Source organism: Argentina silus, assembly GCF_951799395.1.
Source record: "Argentina silus genome assembly, chromosome: X".
NCBI classification, from domain to species: domain Eukaryota; kingdom Metazoa; phylum Chordata; class Actinopteri; order Argentiniformes; family Argentinidae; genus Argentina; species Argentina silus.
In genome coordinates this window covers 22,892,676-22,913,717 of record NC_139653.1, presented here as the reverse complement: position 1 = coordinate 22,913,717, position 21,042 = coordinate 22,892,676, and the positions used below count along the sequence as shown (strand labels likewise).

The 21,042-nt window shown below is 41.2% G+C and overlaps 1 protein-coding gene across 5 annotated transcripts; it reads left to right on the top strand.

The window, feature by feature from the left end:
• Positions 1–6,715: 6,715 nt before the first annotated feature.
• LOC310823030 (vacuole membrane protein 1-like) lies at positions 6,716–20,754 on the top strand. Of its 5 annotated transcripts, none has more exons than XR_014554913.1 (12): positions 6,716–6,817; positions 8,647–8,752; positions 9,080–9,212; positions 9,350–9,440; positions 9,894–10,004; positions 11,985–12,152; positions 12,446–12,577; positions 16,421–16,501; positions 16,643–16,759; positions 17,612–17,673; positions 19,079–19,600; positions 19,843–19,889. XR_014554913.1 is itself a non-coding variant. In XM_083695691.1 (12 exons), the coding sequence occupies exons 1-12, from the start codon at positions 6,770–6,772 to the stop codon at positions 19,984–19,986; spliced, it is 1,296 nt and encodes a 431-aa protein (XP_083551817.1). In that variant the 5' UTR covers positions 6,716–6,769; the 3' UTR covers positions 19,987–20,754. The 5 variants fall into 5 exon arrangements, 3 of the variants coding, with proteins under 3 accessions (XP_083551817.1, XP_083551819.1, XP_083551818.1); XR_014554914.1 differs by having other exon boundaries at positions 19,074–19,600; XM_083695691.1 differs by having other exon boundaries at positions 19,498–19,600; positions 19,843–20,754.
• Positions 20,755–21,042: the final 288 nt, after the last annotated feature.

Here is a 21,042-nt window from a genome sequence, read left to right as displayed (position 1 = left end):
CGGTGCTCCAACTCTGTTTGGTTATGCAACACCCGTGGAAATCTCACAGCAGAGAGAGAAAGTTCCAACTGCACTGAAACTAAATGATCCAATGGGTTGCATGTTACTCTTTCCGTATCACATGGAGCATACTCAATGCTTGTAACCTACAGCTTATTATCAGTCATGTTTGTTACAGAATAGAGAGACATGTTTTATGACTGGATGACATATCACTCAAAGGTTTTACCAATGGATGAAATACAGATTATTGGGTGGTTTCTACTGGACCCTCTCTCCCATTTATAAAATACAGTGGAGAAAACTCCTGTTCACTCACTCACTCACTCTCTCTCTCTCTCTCTCTCTCTCTCTCTCACACACACACACACACACACACACGTTAACTGATGACACAACTCCCTCTAACTATATTGTATAAACAATGAAGAAATAGGTAACACTAGATAAGGGTACAGTCTTAAACCGTAAGACTGCCATCTTGTGGAGAATATTATGGACAATGTGACTATGGTAGGTAGTATGAGAGGTGGGCTCTCTTACATGTTACAATAAGCTCTATATAATTACTACCTACTTGATACCACATTGTACATTGTGGCAGTGTTGCACTACATCCGAATCAAGCCTAACTTAATAGTTATTATTACTATAAAATTATCATGTAATACCACTTCATAATGTAACTTTTTCTTCTCACAACCTGTAATTTGCACATCAACTTCCAAACCCTCTCATGCCATGTTAGAATGCTCACACTACGACCTATATAGTAGCCGTTTTCAGTATGCAAGATAAGAAAGTTTTGCAGTTTGCAACATTTAACGAAATTGAGTATGTATAAAATACCAGGGTGTCATACGAGATTTGCTTCCATGTAGTATGAATTCACTTTTCGGGAAGTCCTTTCTGATGTTAGTCCCACAATTCAATGGCACAGGTAAGGGAGGCAGAAAGTAGTGAAACTGAACCAATTACTATGAACAACATGATGGAGCTACAGATGACAATTTCTCAGTATGAATGAGGTGTAATATGTTGAAATGTGTCACTTACTGCATACATTTGACTAAACAGTCTAAATAGTATGTAGTATGGTTGGTATGTAGTAGATACTTTTAGTAAACAGTAGTATGAGGCAGTAGTAGGCAGTATGCGCTGACATGGCCAGACTTCTGTCACATGGTTCAACCCAGTGTGCCTGGTCACATGTCATTTAAAGCATTAACCAGTTTCACATGGCCCTTATAGTGGTGGCATAGTGGAGCATGCAGTCACTCATTATAGACACAAAATGGAGAACACCAGGTTCACCCCCACACACTGGATGCATTACATGGCATTTACAGATGGTCCTGTGATAGAGGCTTTTTTTAAACAAGGCACCTTTTGTCTTAGTTTGAGTGAGTCAGTAGGACTGTGGTGGTCAAAGAGGTTTTGAAAGGTTTGCTTTATATGAGGTGATTGGTCCCAAACATTGTGGTAAGAAAAGTATGTAGAAAAAGTCCTGTGTGAATCAAACTAAGTTTCTGTTTGTAAACATTTTAACACCTATAAAATGTTTCTACATAACCAACAATTGGTGGATAACATAACTGTGGTGGTGTGCTCTCATGAAAACATGGTACACTAATATGACATACACTCCCAATGTGAACCGAGTCGCATGAGCCATTAGTTTCTTCAGGAACTTGGGAAATCTTAATATACAGTAGCAGTGGATACAATTTAAACTTGGATTGGACTATCAAGCTTAAAAGATGAAAGAGGAGTAGCATTTTGAGAATGACAATAGCAAGTATGCTCTTCATTGGAACCAATGTAAATTCATGCAATTTTAAATGTCAAAATAGTATTAACGTATGTATAGAAGTTATTTAAGTGGGGTCAGTCTACACATTTTAAAGTTGAATTGAGGTGTCAATAACATGAAAGCTCAAAACATGAAAGTGGAGATGCATTTCAAAATGCATCACAGGAAAGCAATGGTCTTCATATAAAGCCATGTTAATTAATGTGATGTTAAAAAGTCTTACAGTTTAAAAAGTCTAAATAGTATCAAGAATCTTCATGAAAGTTATTTAAGTAGGGTCAGTCTACACATTTTAAATATGGATTTATCACAGAGATGCCCAGTTCTGAGAGGGTGGAGAGACAGATCTGGTGGTTTACTGTGTCAAATGCAGTGGACAGGTCCAGAAGAATGAGAACACAGGAGAGGGAGGAAGCTCGAGCAAAGTGGAGGGTCTCCGTGACAGCAAGGAGAGCAGTCTCAGTAGAGTGCCCAGCCTTAAAGGCGGATTGGTGAGGGTCAAGGAGGTTGTTCTGAAGGAAATAGTGAAACAGTTGATTAGAGACACGTTCAAGAGTTTTAGATACGGAAGGAACAGAAGAAGGTCTTTGGAAATGGATTGGAGAAAGGGTGAGGGGATAGGATCGAGAGGGCAGGTCGTTGGCCGCTTGGATGGACAAGTTTTAGTATATCATCAGGGGAGAGGGGGGGAAAGAGCTGATAAACCAGAGACCTAGCATAGCGCAGTGGGTTTGGGAGGAGTACTAGCAGTGTTGGCGAGAGGTTGAGAGAAAGGGCTGCTAATGTCATCAACCTTCTTTTCAAAGTAGGTGACAAAGTCAGACAGGCAGGAGCAAGGAAGGGGAGGAGGTGGGTTGAGGAGTGAGGAAAATGTGGAGAACAGTTTCCTTGGATCAGAGGCAGAGGACTGAATTTTGGAATGGTAGTAAGAAGCTTTAGCAGCTGATGCAGAGGAAGTGTAGTTGAGGAGGAGAGGGAGAGATAAGGTTTTAGGTCATCAGGGAGCCCAGTTTTACTCCATTTGCTCTCAGCTGCCTGGAGCCCTATTCTACAACAGTGCAGGGTTTCAGACAGCCAAGGAGCGTGTGGGGAGGATCATGCTGGCCTTGACAGAGAGGACAGAGAGAGTCAAAGGATGAGAGAGAGAGTCAAAGGATGAGGAAAGGGTGGACAGGAGGGTGGAGGAGGCTGCATCAGTAGATAGAAGGGAGAAGGATTCAACCGAGGGTAGGGAAGATAAGACAGAGGAAGAGAGAGCGGTGAGGGAGAGGGTACGCAGGTTGCGACGAGTGGATACAGTGTGGGTAGAGTCTGACTGGGGGGGGGGGGGGATTTCAGGGGAAGGGAGGAGGATACAAAATGATGGTAGTTACAAGTATAGAGATAGAGGGTTTATAGGCAATACAAGATGCAGGTATCGCTAAATACACTCAAGAGTAGCGGAAAAAATACTTATTAGTCTGGCTCTTCTCTCAGGCCTTCCTCCATGGACTCCACAGATTGACTCCTTTGTCTTTGTGTCAGGCGTCTTTGTGTCAGGAGGCTGTCGCAGAGGCTGTTGCTCTTTGACAGTCAGGATAGAAGTATATGTTCTGTAATTGCTGATGAGCTAGCAGGGTTGCAGCCCTTCCCACCTAACAATCAGTTAATGACCAGATAGTCTAGAGACAGTGTTCCCCACTGAAGTCCAAATGTACTTTGTTGTATTGAGGTGCTGCCAGCCACTTAAGTAGTTAGCAAAGTATTCAGCCCCTCCCACTGGCAATTGACAGCAATTGGCTTCAAGCACAGTCCATTCTCAACAGAAACTAGCTCCCTGGGCTTCAGGTAGGATAACTACAACTAACAACAGCAACACACTGAGTTAAACCAGATTAATTTAAGACTTAGGAGACAGACTTCACCACTCAAGTCCAAATGTATCAAGAATACCAGAATACGTAGTCAACCATAGCTGTGTTTTGTCAATGGCAGCTGAGACAGAGCGTTCTGTTAACACACCTCAGACACTAGTGACTAGTGTCTAACTGCATGTCTACATTTTTTCCATCCAAAGTGACATTGACTGTAATGCCCTTTTTTCCATTGGAAGTAGTGTACACTGTATACACTCCGAAAAGCCCAGAATTATCCTCCTTTATCCTGTTATTGCAGCTGTTCTGTGGTTCCTACATGCACAGGCTCTGTGTCCAACTTTAGAACAAGATTCAATCTTGAATCTGCATTCACAAGCAGAATGTTTTGTAGCATTTCTGATCTACATTATCTTTGTGTAATTTTTCTGATATTGTCTCTTAGTATCTGTATTTCTCTTGAGCTGCCCTTTTCCTCTCCTAGGTAATGTTTTTGCATGATTTACTGTTTGTTGCTCCTTTGCCTTTCCTGCAAACTCCAGTGTGTTCTTTGATGCCAACTCCATTGATGATGCAATCATGCCTGGCTGAAAGTTAAATCCTTCTCTGCTAGCAATTTGCACTGCATAGCTTATGAGCACAGTCCACTCACAAACCGATCTCTCAGTGCCTCTCCTATATGCTGTGGAAATTCATAGTTAGCAGATAGTGGTCTCAAAGCTAGGACATACATACCAAAACAGATTCTCCTTGCTTTTAGTTAAGTTTCTGAAACTTAATAGAGGGTTTATAGGCAATACAAGATGCAGGTATCGCTAAACTTATTTTTTCTAAATGATTTCTAGAAGGCCTACAAAATGTGTTGGCATCTCTAGTTTGTGCACATATTCATAATAACGTATTGTAGTGGCAGGGCTACACAGTTAGTATTGTGCCTTCCTGTTTCCCAGCATGCATTGTGTTCAGACTTATGTTAAGTACTGTAGTACTGTAGTAAGTAGAGCTCCGTGCGATTGAAGACTACATTGGGCGTCTTCTGCGAAGAGCGGGCCTGACAGTTCCAGCGTGGGGTTGTGCACTATGGGGAGACTGCCACCCAGCCAACCAACCATATCCCCCATTAAGAACTTTCACCAGATTGGCAGAGAGGGGCCGCGCACTCTACCTCCTCTGCTCTTTCAAGGGACATCCTTGCTGGGCCCTCATGGACACAGGGTCCACCATCTCCATTGTGCGTCCAGGGGTTCTGCCAGAGACAGGGTGGACACCCACCGCCTGTAAAATCAGAACTGTGACCGGGGAACTAGCTGGCATGCTGAGGAACCGACTGCTGTCGGTGGAGGCAAGGAACACCACAACCACTCACGAGTTTTGGTTGGCCGACATCCAAGACCCCTGCATTATCGGGCTGGACCTGCTGACTCACTGGGGGGCTCTGGTCGATGTGTCAAGGAACGCCATCCACCTTGGCACGGAGACCCTGGCCCTCCAGTGCTGTCAAGGGAGGAAGGTGGGACGTACCCATGTCCGGCTGTCTCCACCAGTCACCACACCGCCACCATCTCCACCGCCACTGTCACCACCATCGCCACCCGAAGTGACAACAGCACCGCCTGGCCCACCTACAACGACGTTGACCTCCATCGAGGCAACCATTCCTCAGACATCTTCATCAGACACTGTCATCGCTGTCCAGGATCTATATCAGTAGAGCAGTGAAGGGCTGGACTCTCAGCAAAGCCAACAGCTGTGAGACCTGCTCCAACAGTTCACAGATATTTTCGCTGCACGCGATGAGGAGTGCACCCAGACCAACCTGGTGCAGCACACAATTGACACTGGCACCCCGCCCCGCCCATTAGACTGCAACCCTACCGGTTAGCGCTTGCCAAGCGTGAAGCTGCAGAGCAGATGATACTGGAGATGGCTGCGGCAGGGGTGATAGAGCCATCCAACAGCCCATGGTGCCAGCTCCACTTGCCAGTAGCCGCTCCGTAGGTCAAGTGAGCTGAACTACTGTGACCCTGCAATTTGGTCCAGGGCGTCGTCAATGCGGGGCAAAGGGTAGGAGGCCAGACCCAAGATAGCTTTCACCATTGGCCAAGGACTCTGGCAGTTTCACGTGATATCCTTTGGCCTCTGCAACGGAAGCAGTGCGCGGTCTACTTTGACGACCTTCTGGTCCATGCCACTGACTTCAAGCTGGCCGTGAGCTCCTGGTGGTGGTCGTGGCGTTCCATCATTTTCGCTGCCACTACGGCAGTTTCCTTCCTCCTGCGGACTGGTTACGCTTAAGACCCTAGGCAGCCGCATCAGGGGAAGCCAGGTGAGAGGGTAGAGAATTGTATTAACCAAATGAAAGCAATACGGCATAGCATTGCAGGTGAGGAGTTAGATGAACATCCTAGCAGTATAGAACTGTGGCACCATAACAACTGTACAATAATAGAGGCACCTTGAGGGAGCTCTGTTATGGAGATCGATTACTACTAATATTATTGTAAATAAATTCACAAATGTGTACCATGACCGTAAACAAAAAACACAAAGCACAAATAGAATTCACTATCCACAAACAAACACCTTTTGATTTGTATTTGTAATTCACTGTCCACAAACAAACACCTCTTGAATTGTATTTGTAAAAAATAATTTGAATAAATGCTAAATGATTTGTGAGTAAATGCTCTAAAATGTGTAAAGCAGTGGCAAACATCTTTTCAAAGTTATAAAAAGAAGAGTTAGAACTGTTGAATCTGCATTTTCGGATCACAGTCTGTGGATCTGGATACATTTGTTGACAGAATTTTAGCACTAACATTACGCTTGTACATGCAAAACTGATCCACAAATTCATGGCTTTAGCAGTTAGCTATTTCCAATCGAAAATCTTTGCAGCCAATCACGTAACGTTGACATCATGCCTTGTTTTGTTGTTAGCCTTTGCGTTGCGTTCCATAAACTTCCATAAACTTGTACGGTATTTGTCAGTTTATTAAGATCATTGGTTTCCCGAGTCTACGCAGGGGGAAAAAAAGTTAGGCTGTGCTGATTTCCCAACAGTAGATATATTTACTTCTGAGGGTTTATTCTTTCAACGTGAATGGACGTTTTGCTGAAGCCTTCCAGCTGGAAAGCAACTACACTTCAGGTAAAGTTAGGTAGCAACTTATTTAAATGCATCGCAAGTTCGCATGGCATATATTATTTTATCATATTTCAAGATAAGTTGACTATTACATACTGTATGTTAAAGATTCTCTAGGGACTGATGCTGAAACTAGGTAACGCTAAAGTTTGATGATGGTTCTATGCATTTGACTTGTAGCCGTCCGGGCCTATCCCAAATCCTCATACTGGTAATCACACATGGGGATGTGTTGTCTATTAGAGGGTGACATCAAGCTAGGAATCTTGCGGGGCACTGCCACAGGAGTGAAATATAAAAGTTAGGATAGGAGACGTGCACAAGAAGAGACCAGTACAGGAAGGATTCTAACCTGTGACGTGTTTCTGGCATCCTCCTTCACCAAACATTGACATACCTATAGGTATGATGTTATTGTCCTTACACAACTATCATTGAATGAATGAGACAGATGGTCCACATCTGAAGAGAAACAGATGACAGGTACTTAATATGTAGGCTATGTACAAATAAACATGACATTTTGGACATACCGCTCAAAGCCATATCCAAATCCAAATCCAGTGTAATATTATAATAACAATAATCATTTTTTAGATTAAGACATTTTTAAGACATGCAATAATATGACGGGAACTGGTGGGGCAAGCTCCTTATCACCTACTCTTTCCCCTCTATTTTGTCTCATTAGGATGTGTTACAGGTGCAATACACACACAGGAGACATCAGTGACGAAATTGCACTCAAGGTTCTAGTTCTACATGTACTACGAATAGTACCATTCATTGTCTCTCAATTGGGAATAATGTGATTGGCAGACTCAAGGTCACACGAGTTTTGGATTGGTTTACTATTTTGTAATGCCCTCGTTTGCCTGATCGACTAGGAAACTGTTTAAAATTGTTTTAAAAATGTGCAAGAATTGACATTGCCAACAAACGAAAATGTTTAATCTCGCTTTCAACTCTTTGACGATAATTCAGCCTGTGCTTCATGTCTGTTTTATTTTCTTAAAAGATAATGTTACCGTCTGACATGTTACCTTCATCTTGCCTAGGTTGAGCCAGCTGATAAACCTGGCTGTCTAACTAGCTCTAATTAGCTATTTTTACACCATACAATCAATTACAAATATGACTAGACTAGAGAGATAGCAAAACGTAGCAAGGGAAATCCAACTAGTTATTCAACTTGTCTTAGATTATATAAGCATTAATGCATAACGAATATGACGTCCGGTGAAACATCTTTTCACTTCCGGGTCAAGAAAAAACAGGAAGGTTTGACAGCAGTCAGTTCATTCAAATATTTAGGTCATCAGCCAGTTACGTTTATCTGCCTCTTAATCTTTTTTATTTAATTAATTATTTTAGAGAAAACAACGTTTTGACCGTTAAGTGTTTTTCGTCTCGTTACAAGTAAGGTCACCCCTTGTTGAATGTATAACTACCTTTTGCCCAAACATTAGCTGCTTAGCACTTAGCCTCGCTACCATACCAACACTAACAATTAGCTCTCATTCAATGCTTGTCTATTCTTCAGACCCGTCAGCTACAGCGAACTAGCTACCTGGTTTAAAAGGAACTCGATCAATATTTGAAAAAGTAAATGTGAAATAAATTCGAATGGAAAAATAAGGAAAACAAAAAACAGATGTAATTGTGTAAATGTACATGTTCATATGTGTCTATATATCATGTTAATCATTATGAATGTCATAAAAAAAAGTGTGTTGGCAGCGTGTGACAATTGCAAGTTAGCCAGCCAGCATATATATGCTAACAAGCTAACGTTAGCTACCGATTTTGAAAATAGTATATGTTGCCTTCAGGTCACCTGGTCGAGATTATTGAATGAGATGGCAACGAATGGAGCAAGCTGTGAACAGCCACAGAAGCGAGTAGGAACAAAAGAAAAACAGAATGGAAGTTCTGCAGGTTTGTTTTGACATTTCACCCATTAACCTTGCTGCTTAACTTGCATAGTTAACAAAACATACCCATGTCAAAAGGAACTAGGGCATGGATTATGTTTCTGTATACATTGTCCTATCTCTGGAGTTTAATGTTCTCCCTTTCTTGATAAGGTCTGAATTGTCTTTCTGCTTCTCAGGAAGTCTCTGAATAGAATATTTTAGAATTTTGTGTATATACTGTAGTGCTGTTTTCTAAATCACGAGCCATTTCCACCAATATGGTTGGTTGTTTACTTTGTTTCCCTGTCTTTATGCTGTTTTCTTTTTTGATGTGTTCCTGTGTCTCTAGAGGTCTCAGCCAGTGAGAGGAGGCAGAAGGACAGGGAGGAGCGCCTTTCACTGGTGATATGGAGGAGGCCTATTGTCACTCTACACTACTTCCTCCTGGAAACCCTCATCACACTAAAGGAGTGGACGTTAAAGTATGCAACTACAACTTTCCAGTGCTATGTAGCTACACTTATATTTGACAACTTCACAGTAAAACTAGCAACTAATTGGTTTTATTCAATGGTCTGCAACAATATTTAGTTTTGAACCCTCTGTTTCCTCATTCCAGATTGTGGCGACTAAGAAGTTCAGTGTTCTTGGTCTTGGTGTTATGTTCACTCTTCTCCATTGCCTACTCTACTGAGGGCACGCATCAGAAGGTGAGGAGAGAAAGGCCATCATCACCTCCTGTAATTTATGTGATTGCCTGGTGTTAATGTTCAACACTAACCCTCTACTTCTGAGGATGTTGAAAGAATAGATAAGTCACTTGATTCGAGAGGAAAGGGCATTTTTGGAGACTGTTGAGAAATCACACTGTCTTAAAGCTAGCATAGCACACATAATAGGCTGTGTTCAGTGTTCACAATGAAGCAAAAGGTAACAACGTTTTACAATTGAAAATGTAAAACTGTGTTCTTATTAGTCAAATAACCCCCCCTTGCTAAACATTTTGCTCCATTGTGCCTACTGAACATGACCCAGAGATGTGAAATTAGGTTCATGTTATTGTGTACATAGGACTTTCCACAGCTGTCTTTATCAATATAAAACAATAGGCTTAAAGTCTCTCTGCTCCCCTCCTCTCCTCTTTATCTGTTTTTTCTCTGCAGTATGTGCAGTACTTGGAGAAGAGGTTTCTTTGGTGTGCCTACTGGGTAGGCTTAGGCATCCTGTCTTCAGTGGGCCTTGGGACTGGCCTACACACCTTCCTGCTGTACCTGGTGAATGCCCTCCCTCCCTCGCCCACTGGATCTCCCATCAATCTCCTGTCATCTGAGTCTAATTCTAGGGTGCAATGAATAAGTCTTCAGAGGCCATGGCATTTGTAAAATAGGTTGTTTTCATGAGGGTGTTAGCTGGTGCAGTGTGTTTGGCTCTCTGTTATGTGATGTTTTTGATAAACATGTTAGTGCTTCTGGTTTGGGATCTTGTATGCTTGTTCAAAATAATGGCAGGTGGTAAGAGTTCACAGCTTGACTGCTTGTCCTCTTTCAGGAAGAGAAACATGTCTGACTTACCTCAGGGTTTAAGGTCTGTGACAACCAAGTGCCGCTTTATACCTATTCACGGGGTGTCCAGTTGGTGTCATGATGCTCCCCAGTCTCACTTTTTCAAATCATTCCATCTGCCCGGTGGTCCATAGATGCATTGCCTTACACTTATGTTTGGTGAGTGATCACTGAGTGACTGTAGTTAAATCATTCTCCTTACTGTATGGTTTTGGTGACATAGGACCTACATCTTGGCTGGCTGTGGTGAAAATGTAGTATTGAGCAGTGGGGAAGGCAAGGAAGTGATTATGTCAGTGTGGCCTTTGTTCTTTAGAACAGATGTGCTGAGTCAGCAGCAAAAAAAACAAATGGGAACGTTTTGCAATCATCGACATCAATTTTGCTTCTCTTGAGCAGCCACTCTTTTCCTTTTGTAAACTAGTAGCCTAACTTAACAATACCCAAACCTACTGATAGAGACAGGGCTGTAGCTACAGCATCTGCTACTAGTGGTGGTATTGACCTCATGACGTGTCATCTCCCTTGTGAGTGTGACCTCATTCCTCTGCCCCACATCTCCCCACTCAATGTGAGGGAGGTTATTTCCATACTTTCGTCTTCTCTAGAATAAGAGAACCTTCCTCCCTCAAATTTGCAAGAATAATACTAATAATTTCCTTTTATGTAACACTTATATAGGCTAACACTATACAGTTGTAGCCCTTGTGCTACTGTTATGGTTTTGGTGGTGGATGCCTTGTGTCTTGTACAATTATAATCTTCACTTGAATATTTACATAATGCATGTATATTTGATTAGAGATAACCAACAGGTCAACCTCACTCATAAGATGTAGGCCCCTAGCTGTAGTCATAGGACCACTGCGCTGGATGTATGACTTACCTCAAACATTAGATTACTTTGTATCATTTCCCTTGTGTGATGGTGAGATGTGCTCTCTGCTAAAACTGTTAAGTTAATGTGCATACTGTTTCATACACAACTTACTCAAGAGAGATGTTAGCATGCTGGAAATGCTGTCCTATATGATGGGGGGGCCAGAAACCACATCTCCCTCTGAAGATTTGGCGCGATTATGGATTTACCTCAGACCTGGAGAATTAGATAGCCCCATAGTAAGGGGGTGAGATAATTCCTCCATTTTGTTGGGGTGGTGATATGATCATGATTTTATGGTTATTCATTGATGGGAGACATGTTGCTGAACAAACAAGGTAACTGAGGTAGAGTCGAGCAGGACCTTAATGACAAAGTAATGAAATGTGTTGTCTTGTTATCATTTCTTCTGATGAAATGCATGTAGGTTTGTAATGGAAGGAAAAGCAGGGGTTGAGAACTTGTGAACCCATATTGTGAAAATAAAATTCTGCATAATGTCCGCCCACTCTCCAGGAGAGCTATAGGTATCAACACTGACTAATTGCTTGCTGTCCATCTCCTGTCACTGTGCTATGTCAACATGAGGCTGTATAATAGAGTTTGTATGCTGTGGTTTCTGGTGCCCTCACTGTTAATGAGGCCATGTGGCAAAGCCTAGTTTCTGATAAATGGAGCTGCATATCTGGCTGTCAGGGGGCCTTAGGTGACTCAGCTAGGTGTGTGTGTGTGTGTGTGTGTGTGTGTGTGTGTTCTGTCATGCTATGTTCACTCAAAATGACTAACATTCATCCATCCTATCTCTCCCTCAGGGTCCACACATAGCATCAGTGACCCTGGCAGCGTATGAGTGTGGCTCTACAGACTTCCCGGAGCCACCCTACCCAGACCAGATCATCTGTCCAGAGGGAGGAGGAGTGGAGGGCAGCATCTCACTCTGGTCCATTGTCTCAAAGGTTCGCCTGGAGGCCTGTATGTGGGTGAGTAACCATCAGTCTGACTTCATTGGCAAACATTTTTATATCAACATCAAAAGACTTGAGGATAAGGTGAATTCTACAGAACTAGGGCGATGAGATGTTTCTTATAAAAAAAAATCATTTATTCTAAATTATTTTGTAGCAGGACAGGCCACAACATTGATGATCCCTAGCTGGCTTTGTAACCTTGTGACCAACATCATCTTCTAGCAGTGAAGCAGTACAGTGCTTGATACTGGTGTGAATCAGTGCTGACTCACTGTGTGTATGTATGTATATGTGTGTCTCCCCAGGGTGCAGGCACAGCCATCGGGGAGCTGCCCCCCTACTTCATGGCCAGAGCAGCCAGGCTCTCTGGGGCAGACCCAGACGATGAGGACTACGAGGAATTTGAAGAAATGCTGGAGCAGACGGAGACGGCTCAGGTGAGAGGGTCCGCTCCGTCCTCATGTCACATCTCTCCCATTAGGGTCCACTTTACCCAAGCCTCTGGAGTCTCCCACTCCCTACCTTACTGTGAAGTAAGTCCACTCAGCTGTCCATCATAACACACCTTTCTATCTGGTCTGTGATTGGCTTTGACTGGTCACATGACTTCTGTGAAAGTCCCTCCCTCTACTTCCAGTAAGTTCCCTGGTACTGAGTGAGTCACCATAAAACAAGCTCCCCTTTAATCATTCCAGCGGCCTTCTCTCTTTTCATGATCCTCTCATTTGAAGGACAGGAGCCTGTTCACATGACTACACCCCTTAGAACAGATGCTGATTCAGCTCAAGAATCACTCATCTAAATTGTCTAGCTCAAAATCTCCTCCTCTCACTTCACTGATTTTGGAAAGTCTTCCAAAAATCTTACATGAGCATATTTAGTGTGTTTGCGAAGCATTATTATGCTTATTATTATTACTTGTATTGCTTACATTTATATTTTTAAAATTCATTATACTTTTTAAACTATTCCAACTTTGGACAACCGCTACTGTAAATTGTGCCAAAAATGATAAACCCACATGAAAGGTCTCTGATACCAACTTTTTAAACTATTAAGATTTTGTAACTCCAAAAACTCTCACCCAGTTAACATTGAATGTTGAATGTTGATTTCGGCCAACATTCTGTGAGCTCCTTTGTTACTGCATGAGACCAGCAGAACTCTTAGAATGTGTGTTATAGACTCAATTTAAAATGGATTAAATTAAAGTAATTTGCCATCAATCCACATACAATACCCCATAATGACGAAGCGAAAACAGGTTTTTAGAAATGTCAGTAAATGTATTAAAATTGAAATACAGAAATACCTCAAGTGTTCAGGCCCTTTGCTATGACACTCTTAAAATTAGCTAAAATGCAAAAATGTAATCAACAAATCACTCAATAAGATGAATTGAGTCCATCTTAATGGAATTCTGGAATTAATATCTTTGTCTTTATAGGGTCTCTAATTTGCATAGGAATCAATTACACACTGTGTGGATCAGGTTGTCATTACAAACTGAGCAAATTGAGAGGAACAAAACTGCTCAGGAATGCCACCCTGAGGCCTGAGGTGACTTACAAAAATGACTTACAAAGTTGAATGGTGGAGAGGAAAAAGCACAGTCGATGGGACAACATCATCTCAGTCACTCAGTCAAAATTGGTCTATAACCAAGTGGCCATAAATAATCCCTTAATGGAAAATAATCTCTCTTATATCCATAATTGTGTTTGCAACAATGAATTCAAGTGATACAACAAAGAAAGTGGCTGGAAATGTGTTTATTTGGTTTTTCTACAAAGCATTAACTTTGGTGCAAATCCAGCACATGCACATACATCTCTCCCGTGAAGAATACTGGTAGCTGCATCAAGTTATGGGTATGTTTGTCACTGATAGGGACTGGGGAGTTTGTCAGAATCAAGAGAAAGTTATGAAATTTGCTGAGTTAGTAGTGACATCCTAATCTACACAGTGTGTAATTGATTCCTATGCAAATCAGAGACCCTATAAAAACAAATATATTAATTCCAAAATTACATGAACTATTATCCTTGCATTAAGATGGACTCAATTCAACTTAGTGAGTGAATTGTTGATGACATTTTTGCATTTTAGCTAGTTTTAAGAGTGTCATAGCAAAGGGTCTGAATACTTATGTACATGAGGTATTTCTGTAATTCAATCTTAATGAATTTACTGAAATTTAAAAAAAGAATGTGTTTTCGCTTTGTCATTCTGGGGTATTGTGTGTGAATTGATGGCAAATTCTTTTAATTTAGTCAATTTTAAATTGAGTCTATAACAACAAAATGTGGAAAAAGTGAAGGGGTCTGAATACTTTCCGAAGGCACTGTATCTTCCAACCTTCTCTCATCTAGGGGTGTCATGGTATGAGATTTTGACGGTGTGATAACCTTCATACTCAAATGCCGAATAACCATGGTTTTATTTATTTTTTATTATGGTTTTACCTTAGTTTTAAAAAAGTCTACTGTAACATTTTAAAAATATTTCTCAAATGAAGTAATACAAGTGTGGACTGAAAGAACAGTATTTTAATTGCAGAAGTGCATTTATGAGTAGTGCTTTCTTCTGAAAAATATAAATGCACATACTTCTCTTAGCTGAGTTGATTGGTTAAGTTGAGGAGGGGCTCTCTGGAAGCTGGAGCACATTTTCTTTCTTTTCTTTAAACACCTGTAACAGCCATTTCCTACCATCTAGAGCCTTAAATCCAAAATCAAACAATTACAATGAGGTTAAAGTAGAGATTCTCAGCTTTTATTTTATGGTATTTGTACATTTTGGCTTCACTATTTAGCTATGACAACACTTTTATCCATAGTCCCTCTATCTATCTATCTATCTATACCTAACCTTCTCTCTATCTGGCTATCCTACCGTCTTACCATCTTTTATCCACCGGCCCTCCTACTTAGTAGAAGGTCTTTCTACTACCCATCCTATCTCAGCTAATCTATCCATCTATCGTCCACAGTTGACTATCTTTTAAACTTTTCCCACTTCTAATAATAATAAGCCCCAAGTTTCTGCTGGAAAGTATTTTATTCTAGTTATTGAAATTCTTCCACATGCTACAGCTTTTAAGTGAACTTAATGAATCAAACTCATTATACTTGTTAAACTATTCAAACTTGAAAGTGCAAATTTTAACATGGAGGTCTATGGAACCCAAAAGATGACATTTTGGAACCACTGCTGCTCTTACACCTTTCAAACTATTCACACCAATCCAACGAAAAATCTGCTAATTAGCAAATTGTTTTTTTTTTTAGACTAACTAGATAGGAAGCCACCATTCAAGTTAATCTAGAAATATCACTACAAGTCAATGCTAACTTATCGCTAACTTCACTCTAAGTCAATGTTGAAGCTGTTCATCAAGTGACAGGACAGCTGTTTCACACCTATGCAAGAACGTCCATCACATGTTCAAGGGACAGAGAGCTATGAGAGTAAGTTGTGTGGTCATCCCAGCCTCTAGCCACTCTGTCGCTTTAATTTTATAGTAAATTAATTGAAGACTCTCACTCTACCCACTTTGCAATTCTTAGAACCCCACTGCTCTTACACTGTTGAAGCTACAGGAAAACCAAACCAAATTCATAATATTCAGTAAACTCTAAATTAAGAACCTTGAAGAAATAATTTTGATACTGTTCATATTGTACAACTCAACATGGGTTTTAATGGTCACCAACAGCTTATTGATCTTACTTGTTGTCTCATAGTGAGATAATTCTATGTACCATACTTCCAATACCATATTTTTAGCCAGCTGAGGAAACACATTGAGTTTTACTGAAAATTCCCTTTCTAGTTGTCCGCTATTATCTGTACGATATGTCATGTGTCACAGTCAGATGCTTTTGAGTTTAGTTTACAACCAGGTCAGTTAAGGTTGGAATTGAATGTGTCACATATCTCAGACAAATCCATTGATCACAGAAGCTTATTTCTGAGTACTTATTTCATGAACTCCTTATGTGATCTTCACCATAAAACCACACACATTCCACCTCCACTGTAGTATGTTGGATCAAAGGAGTGCAACATTTTCACACTTCGAAAATAGATTTCAATCTCAAGGAGACTAACCTGGATAAATAAAGGTTAAATAAAAATAAATGCCAAGGGGTTTTCACCAGGGCTGCCCAAAGTAGCCTATAGTTCTAGTTCTTGTTTTCAAATGATTTTGTGCTGTGCTTTCTGGCAAAATTGGAATATTAACTGGTGGATGATAGCCTGTTGAATTATGTTTTCAGGACTTTGTCTCAAGGGCTAAAGTGGGTGTCCAGAACATGGTCCAGAAAGTGGGATTCTTTGGGATTCTAGCCTGTGCCTCAGTAAGTCCCCAAACAACATGTTATTGCTGCCAGTTGATTGTGATTAGCACTCTTTAGTTGTGGTAATGTGGATAGAATCCATCTTTTTCCAACTTTTCCATTTCCTCGTCTGTTTTCACATTGTACCAACTTGTCTTTCAGATCCCTAACCCTCTGTTTGACCTCGCTGGCATAACATGTGGTCACTTCCTGGTGCCGTTTTGGACCTTCTTTGGAGCAACACTTATTGGGAAAGCAATCATCAAGATGCACATACAGGTGAATATTATAGTTTACTGATGACCAACATGAGTTGTGCTAACAAGCCAACCATATTCAGGTATTAAAGGGATAGTTCGCCTACAGTATATTGTATAATGCTTATGTCAGTGTCACCTTCAAACATTGCTTAACAAAGGCATTTTGGCACAAATTGGCCAACAATACTGATACAAGCCAAGGGTTGCTGAAACCAATAAAATAACCTAAATTATGGGTTTCTGAATCTGGGCCCATCAACTGACTTATTAATTTATGTGCCTTCATTCCACAGGGTTATGGTTTCTTAATGTTTGTGCTAGGAACACATTTAGTCTTCGAATTCCTTTTGAAGACTATAAGAACCACCAGATGAAAGGAAAGAGTATAGAGCACTTTAATGGGAGTCATGGATTTTTGTAAACCAGATCAAACTCTTAACTATCGTCTACATTGTTGAGTCTGCCTGCCACAGTGAGTAATCAGGCCCCAGACAGTGAGAGACTGTGTGTCTCTTTGAGTGGTGGTAGGAGGCTAGGAGCTGAGTTGTCTAAACTAGACCAATCCATCTGTGTGGTACAGTACCAGCCAATGATCTCACCAATTCTGACAAAGCCCTCAGGCTAGGGATGGAGCAGGACCGCGGGAAGCTTTGTGCTTTTCCTTTCTCTCTAATTTTTTGTCCGCAGTTGGCCTGGGGGGGGGGCATGTGTCATGGTGTTCAAAGCAGACCTGTAACCCCTACCATGGTGCAGATGCTGGCTCAGGTTCTCAATGTCTGTCTCACCTACTGTCTGAGACTAAGTAGGACTCAAGCAGGGGGCATCAATAATCACACTGTTGATTTCATTTGAATCCCCTGTCTTCCCACAGAAATTGTTTGTTATCATGACCTTCAGCAAGCACATAGTGGAGCAGATGGTGTTTCTGATCGGGTGAGTATGTGTGTGTGTGTGTGTGGGTGTGTGTTTGACCGACAGGGAACTAGGAACCTCTGACATAGATCCAGACATAAACCCTTATACTAAGACATCCTCATGCGTGTGCTTGTGTATGTGTGTGTGTGTGTTAACAACCATCTCTTATAATGACCAGTGTTGATGTGGGTGTGTGTATGGATAAAGACATAGTCAGCAGCATTCTTCATCTGTGATTTCTGTGGTTACATTTCATACAATTTTATCAGATGAATGATTGTTCCCATTCTGAACGAATGCCGTGATAACAGTATAACATCAACAGTATAAGTTAGGTGTGTGTGTGTGTGTGTGTGTGTGTGTGTGTGTGTGTGTGTGTGTGTGTGTGTGTGTGTGTGTGTGTGTGTGTGTGTGTGTGTGTGTGTGTGTGTGTGTGTGTGTGTGTGTGTGTGTGTGTGTGTGTGTGTGTGTGTGTGTACCTTCCCCATTAAGGGTATTTCCCTTACATGCAAGCCAGTCTCCCACATTGGTGGTCAGCCGTGTGGGGTCCTTTAGATGGAATGTGTTCTGCTCTGACTCACTGACAGTACAGCTCTGACTGGCCTAGAATCTCCCCTACAGCAGCTGCGAACAAAAGAACTGTAGGATGCATAAAAGAAAAAAAACAACCATAACACCATATTGATCAATCATACATCAAACATAACTGCCATCTCCAGCTGTACTGCTTGACTATTAAGCTAGTTCTTACAACCCACAGCAAGTTCAACTGATGAGAATCTCCTGTAGGTCCTCACCTCATGGCCAATGTAAAGTGTTCTCTTATTTAGTCCATTGTTCAGAATGTAGTGAGTACCATTTCCTACAAGTTTCTACTGAGGCAGTGTATCTGGTCATGATATAACATGACTTACATGAGAACAAACCTTTGGTACTATTGCAGTGAGTGCATTACTCTGCTGACTGTGACTGGCTATGATGTGTTAGATTGTGATTGCACCAGTGTGTATGTGGCTCAGCGGCTGGGTGAGTCACTGTAAGCTAGCCTAGGAATGAGCTCCCCCATATCCCTTTGTTTAAGATCAGTAATAGTTTTCTTTATTAGTAAAATGTTTGGTATTTGTTTTATTATTATTATTACAAATTACTTGGAATAATACAGTGCACTAATAAAAATGATAAGTTGATGAAATTATATGAATAATTTGGAGATAATGTCATGGATAAATACTGAATAGTATGATTCCCAATTTACTCAAGCACTGCTAGTAACAGTTCCTTATAGTCAGTGGACTCAGCTCTCTCAAAGTGTAACTTGATGACATAGGGTAGGCTGAGATGATGATGTATAAAGGGCAATGATGGATTCACCATTGGCCACACAGTGAGCTAATGCTTTTCTCTCTCTCCCATATAAGGACAGTTGTATTGATGACCACGCCTAGTTTGATGTGTTTCCACCCGTATGGCTGAGATGACACCATACCGAGTCACTTCCTGGTGAATGGGCTCAGACTGATTCCTATAGGGACCTGGGGGATAAATAAGAGAGTTGAAGAGAGCATTGCCTCACTTCACTCTGATGTGTGCTCAGCTCCCTGCTCATGACCAGATACACTGCCTCAGTAGAAACTTATAGGAAATGGAACTCTCACTACATTCTGAACAATGGACTGCACCCTTAAATCCTTATACTGGAAAAAAAGGGTTCCCTCTATAAGCCTCACTTTTCACCATGTCAAGGAATGCTTCTCTATGGTTGGTAAGTACGAGATATAATGCTGTCTCTACCTCTCTCTCCCTCTCCTGCCTGTGGATGGCACTCTCCTGCTGTCGTCTCAGGACTTTGCCCAGGGTAGGACCCTCCCTACAGAAGCCCTTCAGTGAGTACCTGGAGGCCCAGAGGAGCAAACTACACCATGGGGCTGGAGAGGGAACCCCTGCGGTAAGAGCACTCCCCTATCAGCCAGGCTTAAGATGGGAATTCTATCATCACAAATTTTGCCTTCAGATGTAATGGGCTATATAGGCCAGCTCTTGTGGTTCAACTTAAGAATACATTTTTAGGATTTCTTTTTTTAAGGTGAATGCATGTGTGTGCCATTGTAGTGATTCATGTCAAAGTAATATAAATGGTGATTTTGTATTGTTAGACACACATTACAAATACTATTATTACAATTACAGGGGGAGAACTGGCTGTCATGGGTGTTTGAAAAGGTGGTGCTGGTCATGGTATGTTACTTTGTCTGCTCCATCGTCAACTCCATGGCTCAGAACTACTCCAAGCGACTACAGCAGCAAAGGTTCTCTGAAGAGAAAACCAAGTGATAAGACTGACCAACTAACTGTGCTAAGGGGCCCTCAGTCGTGTCACACAAAACTAAAACCACCTCACCCTGTTCCATTCTTAAGAAGGCGTAACGCAGAAAAAAGGGCACTATTCTGTGCGTGCTTACGGAAGTATGTGCTGTTTGTTCTGTTTGTCCCTCTTCAGGTTTTGTAGTTCTGCCCATCATCTGTATGTCGTGTGTCTGATGATTAATGATATGATTATGTACCTTTTCTGAGAGTAAGAAGTTAAGCAGCAACTGGATTTCAACCGCTTTGCTGGCAGTTCTACTGGCTGCAATGCCTTATGCAAGGTGGAGGGTTATAATTCCACTGAACACAGTTCTTAATGGCTAGACTGAATTCGTATTTAATTTATAATGGTGTGGATGGGTTGTGTCAGACTAATGTGTAATACGATGCTAAGGACGTTTTCAGGGTTACATTTTCTCTTGTTTTGTCCTGTTGATCAGAAATAGGCCATCTGTCAATTGTTTTTTCACAGATTTGTCGTTGAAAATAGCAATATCAAGTCGGATCAACGTGGTATTGATTGATTGTTTGCACATCCTGTAAATATTTTTTGACAGTATGCACATGTATTTCTAATGGTCTGGAGAACTTAACTTGAACCAAAACAGAAGAAAAATAAAATAGATTTCTTCTATTAATAGATCATTTGTAACTTATCATTACACTTAACTTAGTGTCATTTTTTTCTGTACATTTAGACTGAATCAGAATATATATAAAACTGCCTAAATCATTCTTCTTGTTTCCAAGTCTGAGTTTTTCATCTTTATTTTTCTTATTCTAGATCTGTACTATATACATGCAATTGTTCCTGTTCTTGTAATCATGTTCATGTTAGACCACCACGAAAGAATGCATGCAAGTCTTCTTAGACGATTTGCTGACCGGTAAGTGCAAATAGTTATTCAACATCATACACTTCAATTTGAGATTAATTTCAATGCAGGAGTTATTACTCAATGTTCCATCTGTGTTGTAATTTGAAAGTAGTGAGTTGCACATCATCATGGCTTATTGTCTTTG

Bases quoted from the DNA above. Each gene is read 5' to 3' on its own strand.
- LOC310823030 (XM_083695691.1), top strand. From the start codon at position 6,770: ATGGACGTTTTGCTGAAGCCTTCCAGCTGGAAAGCAACTACACTTCAG. The intron at 6,818-8,646 runs GTAAAGTTAGGT...TGTTGCCTTCAG, and splicing joins GGAAAGCAACTACACTTCAG to GTCACCTGGTCGAGATTATT. The intron at 12,578-16,420 runs GTGAGAGGGTCC...TTATGTTTTCAG, and splicing joins AGCAGACGGAGACGGCTCAG to GACTTTGTCTCAAGGGCTAA.